This window comes from Phyllostomus discolor, chromosome 5 (assembly GCF_004126475.2).
Source record: "Phyllostomus discolor isolate MPI-MPIP mPhyDis1 chromosome 5, mPhyDis1.pri.v3, whole genome shotgun sequence".
Classification (NCBI taxonomy): domain Eukaryota; kingdom Metazoa; phylum Chordata; class Mammalia; order Chiroptera; family Phyllostomidae; genus Phyllostomus; species Phyllostomus discolor.
Genome location: NC_040907.2, coordinates 169,248,140 through 169,270,961, shown reverse-complemented (window position 1 = coordinate 169,270,961; position 22,822 = coordinate 169,248,140). Strand labels below are relative to the sequence as shown.

The 22,822-nt window shown below is 55.6% G+C and overlaps 1 protein-coding gene across 1 annotated transcript in view; it reads right to left on the bottom strand.

Annotated features, from left to right (window-relative positions):
• DMBT1 (deleted in malignant brain tumors 1) overlaps positions 1–22,822 on the bottom strand; it is a 313,958-nt gene that overhangs the window by 268,940 nt on the left and 22,196 nt on the right. The window contains exons 10-21 of the mRNA XM_036027425.1: positions 20,117–20,446; positions 14,264–14,593; positions 13,287–13,316; positions 12,403–12,453; positions 11,323–11,652; positions 8,407–8,736; positions 6,531–6,581; positions 5,510–5,839; positions 4,537–4,566; positions 3,642–3,692; positions 2,592–2,921; positions 1,613–1,642 (exon numbers count right to left, since the gene is read on the bottom strand). Of these exons, the coding sequence (XP_035883318.1) occupies positions 1,613–1,642; positions 2,592–2,921; positions 3,642–3,692; positions 4,537–4,566; positions 5,510–5,839; positions 6,531–6,581; positions 8,407–8,736; positions 11,323–11,652; positions 12,403–12,453; positions 13,287–13,316; positions 14,264–14,593; positions 20,117–20,446 (2,223 nt within the window). The remainder of the gene's footprint in view (positions 1–1,612; positions 1,643–2,591; positions 2,922–3,641; positions 3,693–4,536; positions 4,567–5,509; positions 5,840–6,530; positions 6,582–8,406; positions 8,737–11,322; positions 11,653–12,402; positions 12,454–13,286; positions 13,317–14,263; positions 14,594–20,116; positions 20,447–22,822) is intronic.

Below are 22,822 nucleotides of genomic sequence, written 5' to 3'. Positions count from 1 at the left end.
CTAGGGAAGGCACAAGAACACCTCCTCCATAACTCTCTTGAGCCACCAGGCCTGAGGTAGGTCCCAGACCCTTGAGGCACCCCTATGGCCTAACCACCCGGGGACACAGTCAGCTTTGGACACGTGCACACAATCACCTTCAACACAGGAAAGGAGCAGAGAGCCTATTATGCCAGGTAAAGCATCCTCCCATGTACAGAGGCCTCCATGAGGGCACTGAGGCTGTGACAGGGCTACCTACAGGACTCCACCAGGGGCCGCCCAGCAGAGCTCCACGGTTCTGGGGTCTGTTCTCCATGGTTGGGACCCTGAGGCTCCCCATCACTCCCAGGTCACCACAGGCACAGCCCCAGGAGTGATGGGACGTGTTCCTGTAGGGGGGTCTCCTACACTTTCACCACCTATTCTCGCGGCAGCAACTTGAGGCTTGAGTTGACACCCCTGTGTCAGCGGGACACACCAGCCAGGCCACAGCACACACACTCATTCATGGAAGTGGGTCTCTGCTATGCCCCTACCCAGGATCTCGCTAGAGATCGGATTCCGTGCCATTATGTCACTTGGGAAAGCTATCCACACACACTATTTCTTTACTAGCCCCTCCATAGAGACAAAGAGATCAGCCCCCCACGTGCAACCTCTTTGCATCATGTTCCTTCCCACCCTTGAACCAGGAGCAGAGGCAGAGCCCCTGGGGCAGGGGTGACAGGATATGTACCTGAGTCTGTGCTTCCTGGTGCCCAGGTTGTGGACGTGCTTGGCCATGTGTCTACAAGTGACAACAGAGGGAAAGGTCACAGTTAGGGCTCACTAATACTGACCCTTTCAAAATTGTGTGGGGGCACAGGACAATTCACCATGGGTAGACTGCCGCTGCCTAACTTCATGTGCTCAGGACTATTTGTCAGCATGGATTCTGGGGTCCGAGGCCCTGTTAGAAATCCCACTGATTCCTCTAAATCCCTAAGCCTGCCCTCTTCTCTTGTAAACTGAAAAAGTTTTGCCCTCTCCCAGCCGGAGTCTTGTGCTCATTGGTAGTTCCAGGGACCGACCTGGCTCTATAGTTTGGATCTCACGGGTCAGAGACATAGATTTATAAGCAGGAGCCAAACAAGTGTCCAACTACACAGCAAATCATCGTCCCAAAGTTCTCCAGCACCCCGTGGACACTGGGCCTGCCCCATAGGGAGGCAGGTGTGACCATAGTGAATGCCAGTGTGTTGAGGTGTGAAGACAGGAGAGAAGACCAAAGTCTAATGTGCCAACAGGAGGACCCCAGTGGTTTGGACAGTCCAGTGCCCACAAAAAGTGCATCAGCTGGGATGTGAGAGGCTCAATGTCACGCCACTGGAGGCCATGTCTCTGAACATTGGTGGCCATCTTTAGGGACGGCAACCAAGTGTTCGGGGAGAATACGAATGTATCGAAAATACACACAGTCCTATAAATGCCACCAATCCTGCTGTAGCACTGTAGGGATCTCAGTGATGGAGGACAAAGAACCTGTGCACATGGGCATGTTGACAGGGCACTGGTTGGCCTACAGAGTGGAGGAGAAGCGTGGAGGTGCAGACAGAGAAGACCTAAATGAGGAGGGTCGCTGACAACTCACCAGGCCATGCTGTCGAATGGGACTGAGCGGCTGTGAAGAAGAGAAGGAAAATGTCAGACGCAGAACACACAATTGGCCCACCCAGATGCAGGGTTCGTGAACATGTCATTGCACCCGCTGAGCAGACGCCCCACACGTGCCCTGGCTGAGGACACTACAGCTAGCTGCCCAAAACTCTCTGTCATTGCCATCGCCTGCCACTCTGTGCCCGAGGAATGACCTTTCTGTTTGTCAGAGTCAGTGTTGTGGCTCAGACAGGCCACCATAGCCTTGGCTGACACTCCGCCAATTAACAGAGGAGGACCCTAAGAACTGGGTTACTGTAGATGCCAATTGTCTCACATGGGGATGTGATGGCGGTGTCCATCTAGAGCAACTTTCAGTCTCTCTCCTTGCATCGTGCCACCAGCCCCAGGACCTTCCCTGGCTCACCTGAGCCTATTATTTGGCCTCCTGCTGTCTCACACCTCACCCAACACGCAGCTCCCCACTCTGCAGTTCACAGGAAGCTCTGAGCTCCCAGGTCTATTCCTCAGTGTCACATTCTAACAGAGACCCAAGCACTGTGTTCTTCAGGGAACAGTGCCTGATACCCACATCCACGGCCGACAAAGAGCTCTGCCTAAGCGCTTCACACCAGGAGAATTGGATGTGGGACATGAGCTCAGGGTACAGAGGCAAAACAAAAAGCCTCCCGACCCTGCCATCAGGGAGCTGGACCCTGAGCAAGAACTCGGTGCCACAGTCCCCTGCAAAAACCTGAAGGCAATCCCCAGAGAATGCCTGGGTCCCATTCGGACCGAGATTCTATCTCACTCAGGGCAGGTGACATATCCTCTTGGGTTCCTGCTGCCCTAAAATAAGGTCCAAGACCAGGCACTGCACTCCGAGGCTCAGGCAGGGGCCCCCGAATAGGAATCTCAACAGCTCTGAGCAATATCACCGAAGGAAAGGGAGACCCACCCTGTGTGAGGCCCACCTGAGCAGATGACACCAGCATCCTCCCCGTGGTTGCAGTTGTGGGAGTTCCAGCCTCGGTGCGGGCAGTTCCACAGGTAGGACTCATACCCTGAGCAGCGCACATCGTCCAGGACAATGGGCCCCGAGCCCTGACCAAATCGGGCATTTCCCGGAGCATACGTGGCCCAGCCACAGCCCAGCTGCCTGCACACCACGTTGGCATCATTGATGTCCCAGTCGTCGTCACACACGGTGCCCCAGGAGCCTCGGTAGAGAACCTCCACCCGGCCCTGACACCGTTCACCTCCGTTCACCAGCCTCAGGTCCAAACTGCCTTCTGTCCCAAACCCTAGGGAAGGCACAAGAACACCTCCTCCATCACTCTCTGGAGCCACCAGGCCTGAGGTAGGACCCAGAACCTTGGGACACCCTCATGGCCTAACGACCCGGGGACACAGTCAGCTTTGGACACATGCACACAATCACCTTCAGCACAGGAAAGCAGGAGACAGCCTATTATGCCAAGTAAAGCATCCTCCCATGTACGGAGGCCTCCATGAGGGCACTGAGGCTGTGACAGACCTACCCACAGGACTCCACCAGGGGCCTCCCGAGCAGAGTTCCACGGTTCTGGGGCAGTTCTCCATGGTCGGCACCCTCAGGCTCCCCATCACTCCCAGGTGACCACAGGCACAATCCCAGGAGTGATGGGACGTGTTCCTGTCGGGGGGGTGCTCCTGCACATTCACCAACTCTGCTCGGGGCAGCAACTGGAGGCTTGAGTTCACACCCCTGTGTCAGTGGGACACACCAGCCAGGCCACAGCACACACACTCATTCATTCAAGTGGGTCTCTGCTATGCCCCTACCCAGGATCTCGCTAGAGATCGGATTCCGTGCCACTATGTCACTTGGGAAAGCTATCCACACTCACTACTTCTTTGCTAGCCCCTCCATAGAGACAAAGAGATCAGCCCCCCACGTGCAACCTCTTTCCATCACAGTCCACCCCACCCTTGAACCAGAAGCAGAGGCAGAGCCCCTGGGGCAGGGGTGACAGGATATGTACCTGAGTCTGTGCTTCCTGGTGCCCAGGTTGTGGACGTGCTTGGCCACGTGTCTACAAGTGACAACAGAGGGAAAGGTCACAGTTAGGGGCCACCAATACTGACTCTGTTAAATTCTGTGGGGGCACAGGACAATTGCCCATGTGTAGACTGCGGCCGCCTAACTTCATGTGCTCAGGACTATTTGTCAGCATGGATTCTGGGGTCCGAGGCCCTGTTAGAAATCCCACTGATTCCTCTAAATCCCTAAGCCTGCCCTGTTCTCTTGTGAACAGAAAAAGCTTTGCCCTCTCCCAGCCCTGAGTCATGTGCTCATTGGTAGTTCTCAGGGACCGACCTGGCTCTATAGTTTCGATCCCAAAGGTCAGAGACATAGATTTATAAGCAAGAGCCAAACAAGTGTCCAACTACATGGCAAATCATCGTCCCATAGATCTCCACCACCCCATGGGACTGTGCCTGCCCCATAGGGAGGCAGGTGTGACCATGCTGAATGCAGTGTGTTGAAGGTGTGAAGACAGGAGAGAAGACCAAAGTCTAATGTGCCATCAGGAGGATCCCAGTGGTCTGGAAGGTCCAGTGCCCACAAAAAGTGCATCAGCCGGGATGTGACAAGGTCAACATCATGCCACTGGAGGCCATCTAACTGAACACTGGAGGCCATCTTTAGGGACAGCAACCAAGTATGCAGAGAGAAAATGAATGCATTGAAAATATACACAGTCATGCAAATGCCACCGATCCTGCTGCAGCACTGAGGGCATCTCAGTGATGGAGGACAGAGAGAGGCTGTGCACATGGGCATGTTCACAGGGCACTGGTTGGCCCACAGAGTGGAGGGGAGGCGTGGAGGTGTAGACAGAGAAGACCTAAAGGAGGAGGTCGCTGACAACTCACCAGGCCATGCTGTCGAATGGGACTGAGCGGCTGTAAACACGAGAAGGCAAATGTTAGACTCGGAACACACAATTGGCCCACCAATATCTGGGGTTCATGAACCTCTTCTCGCACCTGCTGAGTAGACGGCGTACTTGCACCCTGGTTGTGGACGCTGCAGCTAGCTGCCTGAAACTCTCTTTCCCACCATCTGCCCCACTTCCCAAGGAATCACCTTTCTGTTTGTCAGAGCCAGTGTCAGGGCTGAAGCAGGCCACCATAGACATGGGACACCCCAGGAATTAGCAGAGGAGGGTGCTAAGGACTGGGTTAGTGGAGAGGCCAATTACCTTGTCTAGAGGCATGATGATGGTGGCCCTTTATAACAGTTTCTAATCTTTCTCCTGGCATTGTGTTACCATCCCCAAGAACTTCCCTAGCTCACTGCAATGATTCTGTGGCCTCCTGATATTTCACACCTCACCCCACCCTCTGCCACCTGTTCTGTTGCTCACAAGAAGCTCTGTGCTGGCGTGTTTTGTTCTCATCGTCACATTCTGGGCAGAGACCCAAGCACTGTGCTAACCAGAGAACAGGGTGCTTGCTACCAACCCCCACCTCTGACAAAGAGCTCTGCCTAAGCACTTCACACCAGGAGAATCCGATGTGGGACATGAGTTCAGGGTACAGAGGCAAAACAAAAAGCCTCCTGACTCTGCCATCAGGGAGCTGGACCCTGAGCGAGAACTCGGTGCCACAGTTCCCTGCAAAAACCTGAGGGATATGCCCAGAGAATGCCTGGGTCCCATTTGGACTGAGATTCTTTCTCACTCAGGGCAGGTGACATAACCTCTTGGGTGCCAGCTGCCCTAAAATAAGGTCCAGGAACAGGGAGGACACTCCGAGGCTCAGGCAGGGGCCCCCAATGGGGAATCTCAACAGCTCTGAGCAATATCACCGAAGTAGAGGGAGACGTACCCTATGTGAGGCCTACCTGAGCAGATGACGCCAGCATCCTCCCCGTGGTTGCAGTTGTGCGAGTTCCAGCCTCGGTGTGGGCAGCTCCACAGGTAGGACTCATACCCTGAGCAGCGCACGTCGTCCAGGACAATGGGCCCCGAACCCTGACCGAACCGGGCACTTCCCGGAGCATACGTGGCCCAGCCACAGCCCAGCTGCCTGCACACCACGTTGGCATCATTGATGTCCCAGTCGTCGTCACACACGGTCCCCCAGGAGCCTCGGTAGAGAACCTCCACCCGGCCCTGACACCGTTCACCGCCGTTCACCAGCCTCAGGTCCAAACTGCCTTCTGTCCCAAACCCTAGGCAAGGCACAAGAACACTTCCTCCATAACTCTTTTGAGCCACCAGGCCTGAGGTAGGTCCCAGACCCTGGGACACCCTCATGGCCTAAGGACCCGGGGACACAGTCAGCTTTGGACACATGCACACAATCACCTTCAGCACAGGAAAGCAGCAGACAGCCTATTATGCCAGGTAAAGCATCTCCCATGTACGGAGGCCTCCATGAGGACACTGAGGCTGTGGCAGGGCTACCTACAGGACTCCACCAGGGTCCTGGGGGCAGTTCTCCATGGTTGGCACCCTCAGGCTTCCCATCACTCCCAGGCGACCACAGGCACAGCCCCGGGAGTGATGGAACATATGCCTGTCTGGGGGTCTCCTGCACTTTCACCACTTCTTCTCAGGGCAGCAACTGGAGGCTTGAGTTGACCCCTGTGTCAGCGGGACACACCAGCCAGGCCACAGCACACACACTCATTCATTCAAGTGGGTCTCTGCTATGCCCTGACCCAGGATCTCGCTAGAGATCGGATTCCGTGCCACTATGTCACTTGGGAAAGCTATCCACACTCACTACTTCTTTGCTAGCCCCTCCATAGAGACAAAGAGATCAGCCCCCCACGTGCAACCTCTTTGCATCACAGTCCACCCACCCTTGAACCAGGGGCAGAGGCAGAGCCCCTGGGGCAGGGGTGACAGGATATGTACCTGAGTCTGTGTTTCCTGGGGCCCAGGTTGTGGACGTGCTTGGCCATGTGTCTACAAGTGACAACAGAGGGAAAGGTCACAGTTAGGGCGCACCAATACTGACTCTGTTAAATTCTGTGGGGGCACAGGACAATTCCCCATGTGTAGACTGCCGCTGCCTAACTTCATGTGCTCAGGACTATTTGTCAGCATGGATTCTGGGGTCCGAGGCCCTGTTAGAAATCCCACTGAATCCTCTAAATCCCTAAGCCTGCCCTGTTCTCTTGTGAACGGAAAAAGCTTTGCCCTCTCCCAGCCCTGAGTCATGTGCTCATTGGTAGTTCTCAGGGGCCGACCTGGCTCTATAGTTTGGATCTCACGGGTCAGAGACATAGATTTATAAGCAGGAGCCAAACAAGTGTCCAACTACATGGCAAATCATCATCCCATAGATCTCCAGCACCCCGTGGACACCGGGCCTGCCCCATAGGGAGGCAGGTGTGACCATGCTGAATGCAGTGTGTTGAAGGTGTGAAGACAGGAGAGAAGACCAAAGTCTAATGTGCCATCAGGAGGATCCCAGTGGTCTGGAAGGTCCAGTGCCACAAAAAGTGCATCAACCGGGATGTGACAAGGTCAACATCATGCCACTGGAGGCCATCTAACTGAACACTGGCGGCCATCTTTAGGGACAGCACCCAAGTGTTCGGGGAGAATACGAATGCATCAAATATACACACAGTCCTGCAAATGCCACCAGTCCTGCTGCAGCACTGTAGGGCATCCCAGTGATGGAGGACAGAGAGAGGCCGTGAGCGTGGCCATGGTCACAGGGCAGGGGTTCTCCCAGAGTCAGGAGCAGAGGCATGGAGGGGCAGACAGAGAAGTCATAAATGAGGAAGTCACTGGCAACTCACCCGGCCCCGGTGTGGAATTGGACTGAGCGGCTGTGAACACGAGAAGGAAAATGTCAGACGCGGAACGCACAATTGGCCCACACAGATGCAGGGTTCGTGAACGTCTCATTGCACCCATTGAGCAGACGCCTCACACGTGCCCTGGCTGAGGACACTACAGCTAGCTGCCCAAAACTCTCTGTCATTGCCATCGCCTGCCACACTGTGCCCGAGGAATGACCTTTCTCTTTGTCAGAGTCAATGTCGTGGCTCAGGCAGGCCACCACAGCCTTGGCTGACACCCCGGGAATTAACAGAGGAGGACCCTAAGGACTGGGTTACTGTAGAAGCCAATGGTCTCGCGTGGGGATGTGATAACGGCGTCCATCTAAAGCAACTTTCAGTCTCTCTCCTCGCATCGTGCTACCAGCCCCACAACCTTCCCCGGCTCACCTGAGTCTGTTCTTTGGCTTCCTGCTGTCTCACACCTCGCCCGAACCCCAGCTCCCCACTCTGTAGTTCACATGGAGCTCTGAGCTCCCAGGTCTGTTCCTCAGCATCACATTCTGGCAGAGCCCCAAGCACTGTGTTCATCAGGGAACAGGGTGCTTGCTACCCACCCCACGTCTGACAAAGAGCTCTGCCTAAGCGCTTCACACCAGGAGAATCGGATGTGGGACATGAGCTCAGGGTACAGAGGCAAAACAAAAAGCCTCCCGACTCTGCCATCAGGGAGCTGGACCCTGATCAAGAACTCGGTGCCACAGTCCCCTGCAAAAACCTGAGGGATATGCCCAGAGAATGCCTGGGTCCCATTCAGACCAAGATCCTTTCTCACTCAAGGCAGGTGACATAACCTCTTGGGTTCCTGCTGCCCTAAATTAAGGTCCAGGAACAGGGAGGACACTCCGAGGCTCAGGCAGGGGCCCCCGAACAGGAATCTCAACAGCTCTGAGCAATATCACCGAAGGAAAGGGAGACCCACCCTGTGTGAGGCCCACCTGAGCAGATGACACCAGCGTCCTCCCCGTGGTTGCAGTTGTGGGAGTTCCAGCCTCGGTGCGGGCAGTTCCACAGGTAGGACTCATACCCTGAGCAGCGCACATCGTCCAGGACAATGGGCCCCGAGCCCTGACCAAATCGGGCATTTCCCGGAGCATACGTGGCCCAGCCACAGCCCAGCTGCCTGCACACCACGTTGGCGTCATTGATGTCCCAGTCGTCGTCACACACGGTGCCCCAGGAGCCTCGGTAGAGAACCTCCACCCGGCCCTGACACCGTTCACCTCCGTTCACCAGCCTCAGGTCCAAACTGCCTTCTGTCCCAAACCCTAGGGAAGGCACAAGAACACCTCCTCCATCACTCTCTGGAGCCACCAGGCCTGAGGTAGGACCCAGAACCTTGGGACACCCTCATGGCCTAACGACCCGGGGACACAGTCAGCTTTGGACACATGCACACAATCACCTTCAGCACAGGAAAGCAGGAGACAGCCTATTATGCCAGGTAAAGCATCCTCCCATGTACGGAGGCCTCCATGAGGGCACTGAGGCTGTGACAGGCCTACCCACAGGACTCCACCAGGGGCCTCCCGAGCAGAGCTCCACGGTTCTGGGGCAGTTCTCCATGGTCGGCACCCTCAGGCTCCCCATCACTCCCAGGTGACCACAGGCACAATCCCAGGAGTGATGGGACGTGTTCCTCTCGGGGGGGTGCTCCTGCACATTCACCAACTCTGCTCGGGGCAGCAACTGGAGGCTTGAGTTCACACCCCTGTGTCAGTGGGACACACCAGCCAGGCCACAGCACACACACTCATTCATTCAAGTGGGTCTCTGCTATGCCCCTACCCAGGATCTCGCTAGAGATCGGATTCCGTACCATTATGTCACTTGGGAAAGCTATCCACACTCACTACTTCTTTGCTAGCCCCTCCATAGAGACAAAGAGATCAGCCCCCCACGTGCAACCTCTTTGCATCACAGTCCACCCACCCTTGAACCAGGGGCAGAGGCAGAGCCCCTGGGGCAGGGGTGACAGGATATGTACCTGAGTCTGTGTTTCCTGGGGCCCAGGTTGTGGACGTGCTTGGCCATGTGTCTACAAGTGACAACAGAGGGAAAGGTCACAGTTAGGGCGCACCAATACTGACTCTGTTAAATTCTGTGGGGGCACAGGACAATTCCCCATGTGTAGACTGCCGCTGCCTAACTTCATGTGCTCAGGACTATTTGTCAGCATGGATTCTGGGGTCCGAGGCCCTGTTAGGAATCCCACTGAATCCTCTAAATCCCTAAGCCTGCCCTGTTCTCTTGTGAACGGAAAAAGCTTTGCCCTCTCCCAGCCCTGAGTCATGTGCTCATTGGTAGTTCTCAGGGGCCGACCTGGCTCTATAGTTTGGATCTCACGGGTCAGAGACATAGATTTATAAGCAGGAGCCAAACAAGTGTCCAACTACATGGCAAATCATCATCCCATAGATCTCCAGCACCCCGTGGACACCGGGCCTGCCCCATAGGGAGGCAGGTGTGACCATGCTGAATGCAGTGTGTTGAAGGTGTGAAGACAGGAGAGAAGACCAAAGTCTAATGTGCCATCAGGAGGATCCCAGTGGTCTGGAAGGTCCAGTGCCACAAAAAGTGCATCAACCGGGATGTGACAAGGTCAACATCATGCCACTGGAGGCCATCTAACTGAACACTGGCGGCCATCTTTAGGGACAGCACCCAAGTGTTCGGGGAGAATACGAATGCATCGAAAATGCACGCAGTCCTGGTAATGCCACCAGTCCTGCTGTAGCACTGTGGGCATCCCAGTGATGGAGGACAGAGAGAGGCCATGAGCGTGGCCATGGTCACAGGGCAGGGGTTCTCCCAGAGTCAGGAGCAGAGGCATGGAGGTGCAAACAGAGAAGTCATAAATGAGGAAGTCACTGGCAACTCACCCGGCCCCGGTGTGGAATTGGACTGAGCGGCTGTGAACACGAGAAGGAAAATGTCAGACGCGGAACGCACAATTGGCCCACACAGATGCAGGGTTGGTGAACGTCTCATTGCACCCATTGAGCAGACGCCTCACACGTGCCCTGGCTGAGGACACTACAGCTAGCTGCCCAAAACTCTCTGTCATTGCCATCGCCTGCCACACTGTGCCCGAGGAATGACCTTTCTCTTTGTCAGAGTCAATGTCGTGGCTCAGGCAGGCCACCACAGCCTTGGCTGACACCCCGGGAATTAACAGAGGAGGACCCTACCGACTGGGTTACTGTAGAAGCCAATGGTCTCGCGTGGGGATGTGATAACGGCGTCCATCTAGAGCAACTTTCAGTCTCTCTCCTCGCATCGTGCTACCAGCCCCACAACCTTCCCCGGCTCACCTGAGTCTGTTCTTTGGCTTCCTGCTGTCTCACACCTCGCCCGAACCCCAGCTCCCCACTCTGTAGTTCACATGGAGCTCTGAGCTCCCAGGTCTGTTCCTCAGCATCACATTCTGGCAGAGCCCCAAGCACTGTGTTCATCAGGGAACAGGGTGCTTGCTACCCACCCCACGTCGGACAAAGAGCTCGGCCTGAGAGCTTTGCCACAGGAGGACCGGATCGGGATCTGAGATCATGTTATGGAGGAAGGAGGAAAAGGCTCCCTGCTCTGCCATCAGAAAGCTGGACCCTGAGCAAAAACTCGGTGCCACAGTCCCCTCCAACAACCTCAGGGCAATCCCCAGACAACACCAGTTCCCATTCGGACCAAGCTCCTTTCTCACTCAGGGCAGGTGACATAACCTCTTGGGTGCCCACTGCCCTGGTCCAGGGTCCAGGGTGGACACTATGAGGCTCAAGCAGGGGCCCTGGAGTGGGAATCTCATCAGCTCTGAGCAATATCACCTAATCAAAGGATGACCTAACCTGTGTGAGGCCCACCTGAGCAGATGACACTGGCGTCCTCCCAATGGTTACAGTTGTGCGAGTTCCAGCCTCGGTGAGGGCAGCTCCACAGGTAGGACTCGTGCCCTGAGCAGCGCACATCGTCCAGGACAATGGGCCCCGAGCCCTGACCGAACCGGGCATTTCCAGGTGCATACGTGGCCCAGCCACAGCCCAGCTGCCTGCACACCACGTTGGCATCGTTGATGTCCCAGTCATCGTCACACACGGTCCCCCAGGAGCCTCGGTAGAGAACCTCCACCCGGCCCTGACACCGTTCACCGCCGTTCACCAGCCTCAGGTCCAAACCACCTTCTGTCCCGAACCCTAGGCAAGGCACAAGAACACCTCTTCCATCCCTCTGTTGAGCCTCCAGGCCTGAGGCATGTCCCAGATCCTTGGAACACCCTCATGGCCTAACGACCCAGAAACACAGTCAGCTTAGGACACATGAGTAGGTTCCCCTTCAGCACAGGAAAGAAGTAGAGACAGCCCATCTCAGGTACAGGCTTCCACGCCCTCAGCACCAGGGAAAGGCTGCTCCCAGGTGCAGGAGTCTCCTTGAGGGCACCCAGGGAGGGGACAGGACTGCCTCCAGGACCCCACCCGGGTCTGCCCGAGCAGAGCTCCACGGTTCTGGGTGCTGTTCTCCCTGGTTGGTACCCTCGGGCTCCCCAACACTCCTGGGGAACCACAGGCAGAGGCCCAGGAGTGATGGGAAGTGTTCCTGACAGGGGGGTCTCCTGCACTTTCACCCCCTCTTCTCAGGACAGCAGCTGCTGGCCCGGCCTCACAGCCCTGTCTCAGAGGGACTAACTAGCCGGGCCTGGAACATGCACACTCGTTCAGGGAAGGAGGCCTCTGCTGTGCCTCTGCCCCGGATCTCCCTACATATGGGATCCTGTGCCACCAGAGCACACGTAGGACCTGTCCACACACACTGTTTCTTTGCAGCCCCTCCATAGAGACAAAGATATCAGCCGCCCACATGCAACCTCTTTCCATCACGGTCCATCCCACCCTTGAATCACGAGCAGAGGCAAAGCCCCTGGGGAAGGGGGTGACAGGAATAGGTACCTGAGTCTGTGCTTCCTGGAGCTGAGGCCGGGGCAGTGTTTGGCCATGTGCCTACAAATGACAACCAAGGGAAAGGTCACAGTTAGGGCTCACCAATACCGACCCTTTTCAAGTTTTGTGGGGGCACCAGGACAATTGCCCATGTGCATCCTGCCGCTTCCTACCTTAATGTGCACAAGCCTATTTGTCAGCAAGGTCTGTGGCATCTAAGGCCCTGTCAGAAACCCCACTGATTGCTCTAAATCCCGAAGCCTGCTGTGTTCTCTGAGAAACTGAAAAAACTTTGCCCTCTCCCAGCCCTGAGTCTTATGCTCATTGATAGTTCTCAGAGGCGGACCTCTCTAGAACTTGGATCCCAAGCATCAGACACATGCATTTATAAGCAGGAGCCAAACAAGTGTCCAACTACATGACAAGTCATTGTCCTGTAGTTCTCCACCACCCCTTGGACCATCGTGAGGGATGTGTGAGCACACTCAACTCCAGTGTGTTGAACACGTGAAGACAGGAGACAACACCGAAGTCTGATGTGCCATCAGCAGGCCCCCAGTGGTCTGGACGGTCCAGTACCCACAAAAAGTGCATCAGCCGGGATGTGACAAGGTCAACATCATGCCACTGGAGGCCATCTAACTGAACACTGGCGGCCATCTTTAGGGACAGCAACCAAGTGTTTGGGGAGAATACAAATGCATCGAAAATACACGCAGTCCTGGAAAGGCCACGAATCCTGCCGCAGCACCCAGGACACCTCAGTGATGGAGGACACAGAGAGGCTGTGAGCGTGGCCATGGTCACAGGGCAAGGATTCTCCTGGAGTGAGGAGGAGGGGCATGGAGGGGCAGACAGAGAAGACCTAAATGAGGAGGTCACTGACAACTCACCCGGCCATGGTGTCGAATGGGACTGAGCGGCTGTGAAGAAGACAAGGAGAATGTCAGACTCGGAACACACAATTGGCCCACCCAGATCTGGGGTTCGAGAACCTCTTCTTGCACCCACTGAGTAGACACCCCACACGTGCTCTGGCTGAGGACACTACAGCTAGCTGCACACAACTCTCTGGCTTTCCCACCACCTGCCTCACTTCCCTGAGGAATGATTTTTCTGTTTGTCAGAGCCAGTGTCAGGGCTGAAGCTTGCCACCATTGCCTTGGGACACCCAGGGAATTAGCAGAGGAGGGCGCTAAGGACTGGGTTAGTGAACAGGCCAATTACCTCATCTCGAGATGTGATGATGAAGGCCCTCTATAACAGTTTCCAATATTTCTTCTTGCATTGTGTTACTGTCCCCAAGGCTTTCCCTAGCTCACCACAATGATTCTGTGGCCTCCTGATATCTCACACCTCACCCCACCCTCTGCTACCTGTTCTGTTGCTCACAAGGAGCTCTCTGCTGGTGTGGTTTTTTCTCAGTGTTACATTCTGGGCAGAGACCCAAGCACTGTGCTAACCAGAGAACAGGGTGCTTGCTACCAACCCTCACCTCCGACAAAGAGCTCTGCCTAAGAGCTTTGCCCCAGGAGGACCGGACTCAGGACGTGAGATCGTGTTCTGGAGGAAGGAGAAAAAGGCTCCCTGCTCTGCCATCAGAAAGCTGGACCCTGAGCAAGAACTCGTGCCACAGTCCCCTCCAACAGTCTGAGGGTAATCCCCAGACAACGCCAGGTTCCCATTCTAAAAAGGGTCCTTTCTCACTCAGACCAGGTGACATAACCTCTTGGGTGCCTGCTGCCCTAAATTAAGGTCCAGGAGCAGGGACGACACTATGAGGCTCAGGCAGGGTCACTGGAGTGGGAATCTCATCAGCTCTGAGCAATATCACCAAATGAAAGGGAGACCCACCCTGCGTGAGGCCCACCTGAGCAGATGACACCAGCGTCCTCCCCGTGGTTGCAGTTGTGTGAGTTCCAGCCTTGGTGCGGGCAGCTCCACAGGTAGGACTCGTGCCCTGAGCAGCGCACATCGTCCAGGACAATGGGCCCCGAGCCCTGACCGAACCTGGCACTTCCCGGAGCAGATGTGGCCCAGCCACAGCCCAGCTGCCTGCACACCACGTTGGCGTCATTGATGTCCCAGTCATCGTCACACACGGTCCCCCAGGAACCTTGGTAGAGAACCTCCACCCGGCCCTGACACCGTTCACCGCCGTTCACCAGCCTCAGGTCCAAACCGCCTTCTGTCCCGAACCCTAGGCAAGGCACAAGAACACCTCTTCCATCCCTCTGTTGAGCCACCAGGCCTGAGGCAGGTCCCAGATCCTTGGGACACCCTCATGGCCTAAAGACTCGGGGACACAGTCAGCTTTGGACACGTGACCAGGTTCCCCTTCAGCACAGGGAAGGAACACAGGCAGCCCATCTCAGGTACAGGCTTCCACGCCCTCAGCACCAGGGAAAGGCTGCTCCCAGGTGCAGGAGCCTCCTTGAGGGCACCCAGGGAGGGGACAGGACTGCCTCCAGGACCCCACACGGGGCCTCCGAGCAGAGCTCCATGGTTCTGGGGGCTGTTCCCCGTGGTCGGTACCCTCGGGCTCCCCAGAACTCCTGGGGAACCACAGGCAGAGGGCCAGGAGTGATGGGAAGTGTTCCTGACAGGGGGCGCTCCTGCACTTTCACCCCCTCTTCTCAGGACAGCAGCTGCCGGCCTGGCCTGACAGTCCTGTCTCAGAGGGACTGACTAGCCGGGCCTGGAACATGCACACTCATTCATGGAAGGGGGTCTCTGCTGAGACTCTGCCCAGGATCTCACTAGAGTTGGAATTCCATGCCACTATGGCACACGTAGGACCTGTCCACACACACTGTTTCTTTGCAGCCCCTCCATAGAGACAAAGATATCAGCCGCCCACGTGCAACCTCTTTCCATCCATCCCACCTCTTTCCAGTCCATCCCACCCTTGAATCAGGAGCAGAGGCAGAGCCTCTGGGGCAGGGGGTGACAGGAATATGTACCTGAGTCTGTGCTTCCTGGTGCCCAGGGCATGGACGTGCTTGGCCATGTGTCTACAAGTGACAAAAGAGGGAAAGGTCACAGTTAGGGGTCACCAATACTGACTCTGTTTAAATTTTGTGGAGGCACCTGGACAATTGCTTCCGTGATCATGCTTCTTCCTACCTAATTTGCTCAGGCCTACTTGTCAGGCCTGAGCAAAGGTTTGTGTGATCCAAGGCGCTTTAGAAATCCCACTGATTCCTGGAAATCCCTAAGCCTCCTTTATTCTCTTCTAAACTGAAAAAGCCTTACCCTCTCCCAGACCCAGGTCTTGTGCTCACTGGTAGGTCTCAGAGGCTGACCTCACTCTAGAGCTTTGATCACAAGGGTCAGCGACATAGATTTATGAGCAAGAGCCAAACAAGTGTCCAATTAATGGCAAATCACTGTCCCCTCTTTCTCCACCATCACCTGGGCCCTCTGCCAGCACTATAGAGATGCAGGTGTGAGCATGCTGAACCCCAGTGTGTTGACGGTGTGAAGACAGGAGACAAGACCGAAGTCTGATATGCGGTACTCATGACCCCAGTGATTTGGACTGTGCAGTGTCACAAAAAGTCCATGAGCCGGGATGTGACAGGGTCAATGTCACACCACTGGAGGCCATCTCTCTGAACACTGGTGGCCATCTTTAGGGACCACGACCAAGTGTTTGGGGAGAATACGAATGCATGGACAATACATGCAGTCCTGGCAATGCCACGAATCCTGCCGCAGCACTGTGGGCTTCTCAGGGATGGAGGACAGAGAGAGGCTGTGAGCGTGGCCATGTTCCCAGGGAAGGGGTTCTCCTGGAGTGAGGAGGAGAGGCGTGGAGGTGCAGAAAGAGAAGACATAAAAGAGGAAGTGGCTGACAACTCACAAGGCCACCATGTTGAATGGGAATGAGCAGCTTAGGGAAGAGAAGGAAAATGTTAGAAGCGGACCACACAGTTGCGTGACTCAGATCCAGGGTGGATGACCCTCTTCTGACACCCACTGAGGGGACACCTCGCATGTGCCCTTGCTGTGGACACTACCGCTGGCCGCCCAAAACTCTCTGTCTTTTCCATCACCTGCCTCGCTGTGCCTGACGAATGAGCCTTCTGTTTGTCACAGTCAGTGTCATGCCTCAAGAGGGCCACCAAAGCCTTGGCTGACACCCTGGAAATTAGCAGAGGACGACCCACAGGACTGGGTTACTCGAGATGCCAATTATCTTGCCTCCAGATGTGATGACAGCGGTCCTTTGTAGCCATTCCCAGACTTTCTGCTTGCATCGTGCCACCGTCCCCAAGGTCCTGCTTGAATCACCACCATTGATTCATTGTCCTCCTACTGTCTCAAACCTCACCCACCCTCTGCCACTTCTTCTGTGGTTCACAAGAAGCTCTTGCTCGTGTGTATTTTCCTTAGTGTCACATTGTGGCAGAGCCCTCAGCACTGTGCTCAACAGAGAGCAGGGCTTGCTACCCACCCCCACAACCGTGATAGGGCTCTGCCTAAGAGCTTTGCCCCAGAAAGAGCGGACGTGGCAGGTGAGCTCCTCTTACAGAAGCAGAATGAAAAGTCTCCCTGCCTTGCCATCAGGAAGCTGGACCCTGAGCCAACACAGGGTACTACCATCCCCCCAACAACGCATGGACAATCTCTAGAGAATGCCGTGGGCCTGAGTGCATCACCTACATTATCAACAAAGGAGGTGACATAACACCTTGTGTTACTACCAGGGACAGTACTATGAGGCTCAGGCAGGGTCACCGGATTCATAACCTCATCAGTTATGAGCAATATCACCACATGACAGGCAGACACACCATGGGTGAGACCCCCTGAGTAGATGACACCAGCATCCTCCCCCTGGTTACAGTTGTGCAAGCTCTAGCCACGGTGCAGGTAGCTCCACAGATGGGACTCCTGCCCTGAGCAGTGCACGTCATCCAGGACAATGGGCCCCAACTCCTGACTGAACCGGCCCTTCCCATAGCCAACATGAGCCACCTACAGCCCAGCTGCCTATACACCACATTGCTGTCATTAATGCCTCAATTGTTGTCACACACAGTCCCCTGTGAGCCTTGGTAGAAAACCTTGACTAGTCCCTGACACCGTGGATGAGCCTCAGGTCCCCAGTGCCTTCTGTCCCTATCCCTAGGGATGGCTCAGGAACAACTTATCCTTGATTCTATGGAGCCACAGGGCCTGAGGCTGGTCCCAGACCCTGGGGACACCCTCATGGCCTAATGACCGGGGACACAGTCAGCTTTCGACATGTCTGAAGGTTCACCTTCATCACAGGACAGGGGCAGACACATCCTCTCTGGCCAGGTCAAGGCTGCTTGCCTGTGCGGGACCCTGCATAAGGACACTGAGGGAGGGCACAGGACTGCCTCCAGGACCCCACACGAGGCCTCCTGAGCAGAGCTCCACAGCTGTGGGGGCAGTTCTCCCTGGTTGGTGCCTGCAGGCTCCCCAAAGCTCCCGGGTGACTCCAGGCATAGCCCCAGGAGTGATGGGAAGTGTTCCTGACAGGAGGCGCTCAAGCCCTTTCACCTCCTCTTCTCCAGGCAGCAGCTGGAGGCTTGAATTCGCACCCCTGTCTCAGCGGGACAGACCCGGTAGGCCACAGCAAGCACACTCAGCCATAGAAGGGGGTGTCTGCTATGCCACTGCCCAGGATCTCACTGCAGTTGGAATCCTGGGTCACTATGTCACACGTAGGACTGTCCACACACACTATTTCTTTGCAGCCCCTCCATAGAGACAAAGATATCAACCACCCACGTGCAACCTCTTTGCATCAGGGTCCATACCACCCTTGAATCAGGAGCGGAGGCAAAGCCCCTGGGGAAGGGGTGACGGGAATAGATACCTGAGTCTGTGCTTCCTGGAGCTGAGGCCGGGGCAGTGTTTGGCCATGTGCCTACAAATGACAACCAAGGGAAAGGTCACAGTTAGGGTTCACCAATACCGACCCTTTTCAAGCTTTGTGGGGGCATCAGGACAATTGCCCATGTGCAGCCTGCCCCTTCCTACCTTAATGTGCACAATCTGTTTGTCAGCGAGGCCTGAGAGCTCCAGAGCCCTGTTAGAAATCCCACTGATTCCTCTAAATTCCCAAGCCTGCCCTGTTCTCTTATAAACTAAAAAGGCTTTGCCCTCTCCCAGCCCTGAGTTTTGTGCTTCTTGAAAATTCTCACAGACTGACCCCACTCTAGAGCTTGGAACCCAAGGGTCAGGAACATAGTTTTATAAGCAGGAGCCAAGCAAGTGTCCAACAACATGGCAAATCATTGTCACATAATTCTCCACCACCCCGTGGACACCGGCCTGCCCCTAGAAAGGCAGGTGTGACCCTGCTGAATGCAGTGTGTTGAAGGTGTGAGGGGAGGAGAGAAGAGCAAACTCTGATGGGCCATCAGCAGGCCCCCAGTGGTCTGGACGGTCCAGTACCCACGAAAAGAGCATTGGCCAGGATGTGACAGGGTCAGCGTCACGCCACTGGAGGCCATGTCTCTGAACACTGGCAGCCATCTTTAGGGACAGCAACCAAGAATTCGGAGAGAATACGAATGCATCGAAAATGCACACAGTCCTGCAAATGCCACCAGTCCTGCTGCAGCACTGTAGGGCATCCCAGTGATGGAGGACAGAGGGAGGCCGTGAGCGTGGCCATGGTCACAGGGCAGGGGTTCTCCCACAATGAGGAGGAGAGGCATGGAGGGGCAGACAGAGAAGTCATAAATGAGGAGGGTCCATGACAACTCACCCGGCCCCGGTGTGGAATTGGACTGAGCGGCTGTGAACACGAGAAGGAAAATGTCAGACGCGGAACGCACAGTTGGCCCACACAGATGCAGGGTTCGTGAACGTCTCATTGCACCCATTGAGCAGACGCCTCACACGTGCCCTGGCTGAGGACACTACAGCTAGCTGCCCAAAACTCTCTGTCATTGCCATCGCCTGCCACTCTGTGCCCGAGAAATGACCTTTCTCTTTGTCAGAGTCAGTGTCATGGCTCAGGCAGGCCACCACAGCCTTGGCTGACACCCCGGGAATTAACAGAGGAGGACCCTAAGGACTGGGTTACTGTAGAAGCCAATTGTCTCACGTAGGGGTGTGATAGCGGCATCCATCTAGAGCAAATTTCAGTCTTTCTCCTCGCATCGTGCCACTGTCCCCAAGGACCTCCCTGGCTCACCTGAGTCTGTTCTTTGGCTTCCTGCTGTCTCACACCTCACCCCACCCCCATCTCCCCACTCTGCAGTTCACAGGAAGCTCTGAGCTCCCAGGTCTGTTCCTCAGCGTCACATTCTGGCAGAGACCCAAGCACTGTGCTAACCAGAGAACAGGGTGCTTGCTACCCACCCCACATCTCACAAAGAGCTCGGCCTGAGAGCTTTGCCACAGGAGGACCAGATCGGGATCTGAGATCGTGTTATGGAGGAAGGAGGAAAAGGCTCCCTGCTCTGCCATCAGAAAGCTGGACCCTGAGCAAAAACTCCGTGCCACAGTCCCCTCCAACAACCTCAGGGCAATCCCCAAACAACACCAGTTCCCATTCGGACCAAGCTCCTTTCTCACTCAGGGCAGGTGACATAACCTCTTGGGTGCCCACTGCCCTGGTCTAGGGTCCAGGGTGGACACTATGAGTCTCAAGCAGGGGCCCTGGAGTGGGAATCTCATCAGCTCTGAGCAATATCACCTAATCAAAGGATGACCTAACCTGTGTGAGGCCCACCTGAGCAGATGACACTGGCGTCCTCCCAATGGTTACAGTTGTGCGAGTTCCAGCCTCGGTGAGGGCAGCTCCACAGGTAGGACTCGTGCCCTGAGCAGCGCACATCGTCCAGGACAATGGGCCCCGAGCCCTGACCGAACCGGGCATTTCCAGGTGCATACGTGGCCCAGCCACAGCCCAGCTGCCTGCACACCACGTTGGCGTCATTGATGTCCCAGTCATCGTCACACACGGTCCCCCAGGAGCCTCGGTAGAGAACCTCCACCCGGCCCTGACACCGTTCACCTCCGTTCACCAGCCTCAGGTCCAAACCGCCTTCTGTCCCGAACCCTAGGCAAGGCACAAGAACACCTCTTCCATCCCTCTGTTGAGCCACCAGGCCTGAGGCAGGTCCCAGATCCTTGGGACACCCTCATGGCCTAAAGACTTGGGGACACAGTCAGCTTAGGACACGTGACCAGGTTCACCTTCACCACAGGAAAGAAGTAGAGACATCCTATCTCAGGTACAGGCTTCCACGCCCTCAGCACCAGGGAAAGGCTGCTCCCAGGTGCAGGAGCCTCCTTGAGGGCACCCAGGGAGGGGACAGGACTGCCTCCAGGACCCCACTCAGGTCTGCCCAAGCAGAGCTCCACGGTTCTGGGGGCTGTTCTCCCTGGTTGGCACCCTCGGGCTCCCCAACACTCCTGGGGAACCACAGGCAGAGGCCCAGGAGTGATGGGAAGTGTTCCTGACAGGGGGCGCTCCTGCACTTTCACCCCCTCTTCTCAGGACAGCAGCTGCCGGCCTGGCCTGACAGTCCTGTCTCAGCGGGACTGACTAGCCGGGCCTGGAACATGCACACTCATTCATGGAAGGGGGTCTCTGCTGAGACTCTGCCCAGGATCTCCCTACATATGGGATCCTGTGCCACCAGAGCACACGTAGGACCTGTCCACACACACTGTTTCTTTGCAGCCCCTCCATAGAGACAAAGATATCAGCCGCCCACGTGCAACCTCTTTCCATCACGGTCCATCCCACCCTTGAATCAGGAGCAGAGGCAAAGCCCCTGGGGAAGGGGGTGACAGGAATAGGTACCTGAGTCTGTGCTTCCTGGAGCTGAGGCCGGGGCAGTGTTTGGCCATGTGCCTACAAATGACAACCAAGGGAAAGGTCACAGTTAGGGCTCACCAATACCGACCCTTTTCAAGTTTTGTGGGGGCACCAGGACAATTGCCCATGTGCATCCTGCCTCTTCCTACCTTAATGTGCACAAGCCTATTTGTCAGCAAGGTCTGTGGCATCTAAGGCCCTATCAGAAACCCCACTGATTGCTCTAAATCCCGAAGCCTGCTGTGTTCTCTGAGAAACTGAAAAAACTTTGCCCTCTCCCAGCCCTGAGTCTTATTATCATTGATAGTTCTCAGAGGCGGACCTCTCTAGAACTTGGATCCCAAGCATCGGACACATGCATTTATAAGCAGGAGCCAAACAAGTGTCCAACTACATGACAAGTCATTGTCCTGTAGTTCTCCACCACCCCTTGGACCATCGTGAGGGATGTGTGAGCACACTCAACTCCAGTGTGTTGAACGCGTGAAGACAGGAGACAACACCGAAGTCTGATGTGCCATCAGCAGGCCCCCAGTGGTCTGGACGGTCCAGTACCCACAAAAAGTGCATCAGCCGGGATGTGACAGGGTCAGCGTCACGCCACTGGAGGCCATGTCTCTGAACACTGACGGCCATCTTTAGGGACAGCAACCAAGTGTTTGGGGAGAATACGAATGCATCGAAAATACACGCAGTCCTGGAAAGGCCACGAATCCTGCCGCAGCACCCAGGACACCTCAGTGATGGAGGACACAGAGAGGCTGTGAGTGTGGCCATGGTCACAGGGCAAGGATTCTCCTGGAGTGAGGAGGAGGGGCATGGAGGGGCAGACAGAGAAGACCTAAATGAGGAGGTCACTGACAACTCACCCGGCCATGCCGTCGAATGGGACTGAGCGGCTGTGAAGAAGACAAGGAGAATGTCAGACTCGGAACACACAATTGGCCCACCCAGATCTGGGGTTCGAGAACCTCTTCTTGCACCCACTGAGTAGACACCCCACACGTGCTCTGGCTGAGGACACTACAGCTAGCTACCCACAACTCTCTGGCTTTCCCACCACCTGCCTCACTTCCCTGAGGAATGATTTTTCTGTTTGTCAGAGCCAGTGTCAGGGCTGAAGCTTGCCACCATTGGCTTGGGACACCCAGGGAATTAGCAGAGGAGGGCGCTAAGGACTGGGTTAGTGAAGAGGCCAATTACCTCGTCTCGAGATGTGATGATGAAGGCCCTCTATAACAGTTTCCAATATTTCTTCTTGCATTGTGTTACTGTCCCCAAGGCTTTCCCTAACTCACCACAATGATTCTGTGGCCTCCTGATATCTCACACCTCACCCCACCCTCTGCTACCTGTTCTGTTGCTCACAAGGAGCTCTCTGCTGGTGTGGTTTTTTCTCAGTGTTACATTCTGGGCAGAGACCCAAGCACTGTGCTAACCAGAGAACAGAGTGCTTGCTACCAACCCTCACCTCCAACAAAGAGCTCTGCCTAAGAGCTTTGCCCCAGGAGGACCGGACTCGGGACGTGAGATCGTGTTCTGGAGGAAGGAGAAAAAGGCTCCCTGCTCTGCCATCAGAAAGCTGGACCCTGAGCAAGAACTCGTGCCACA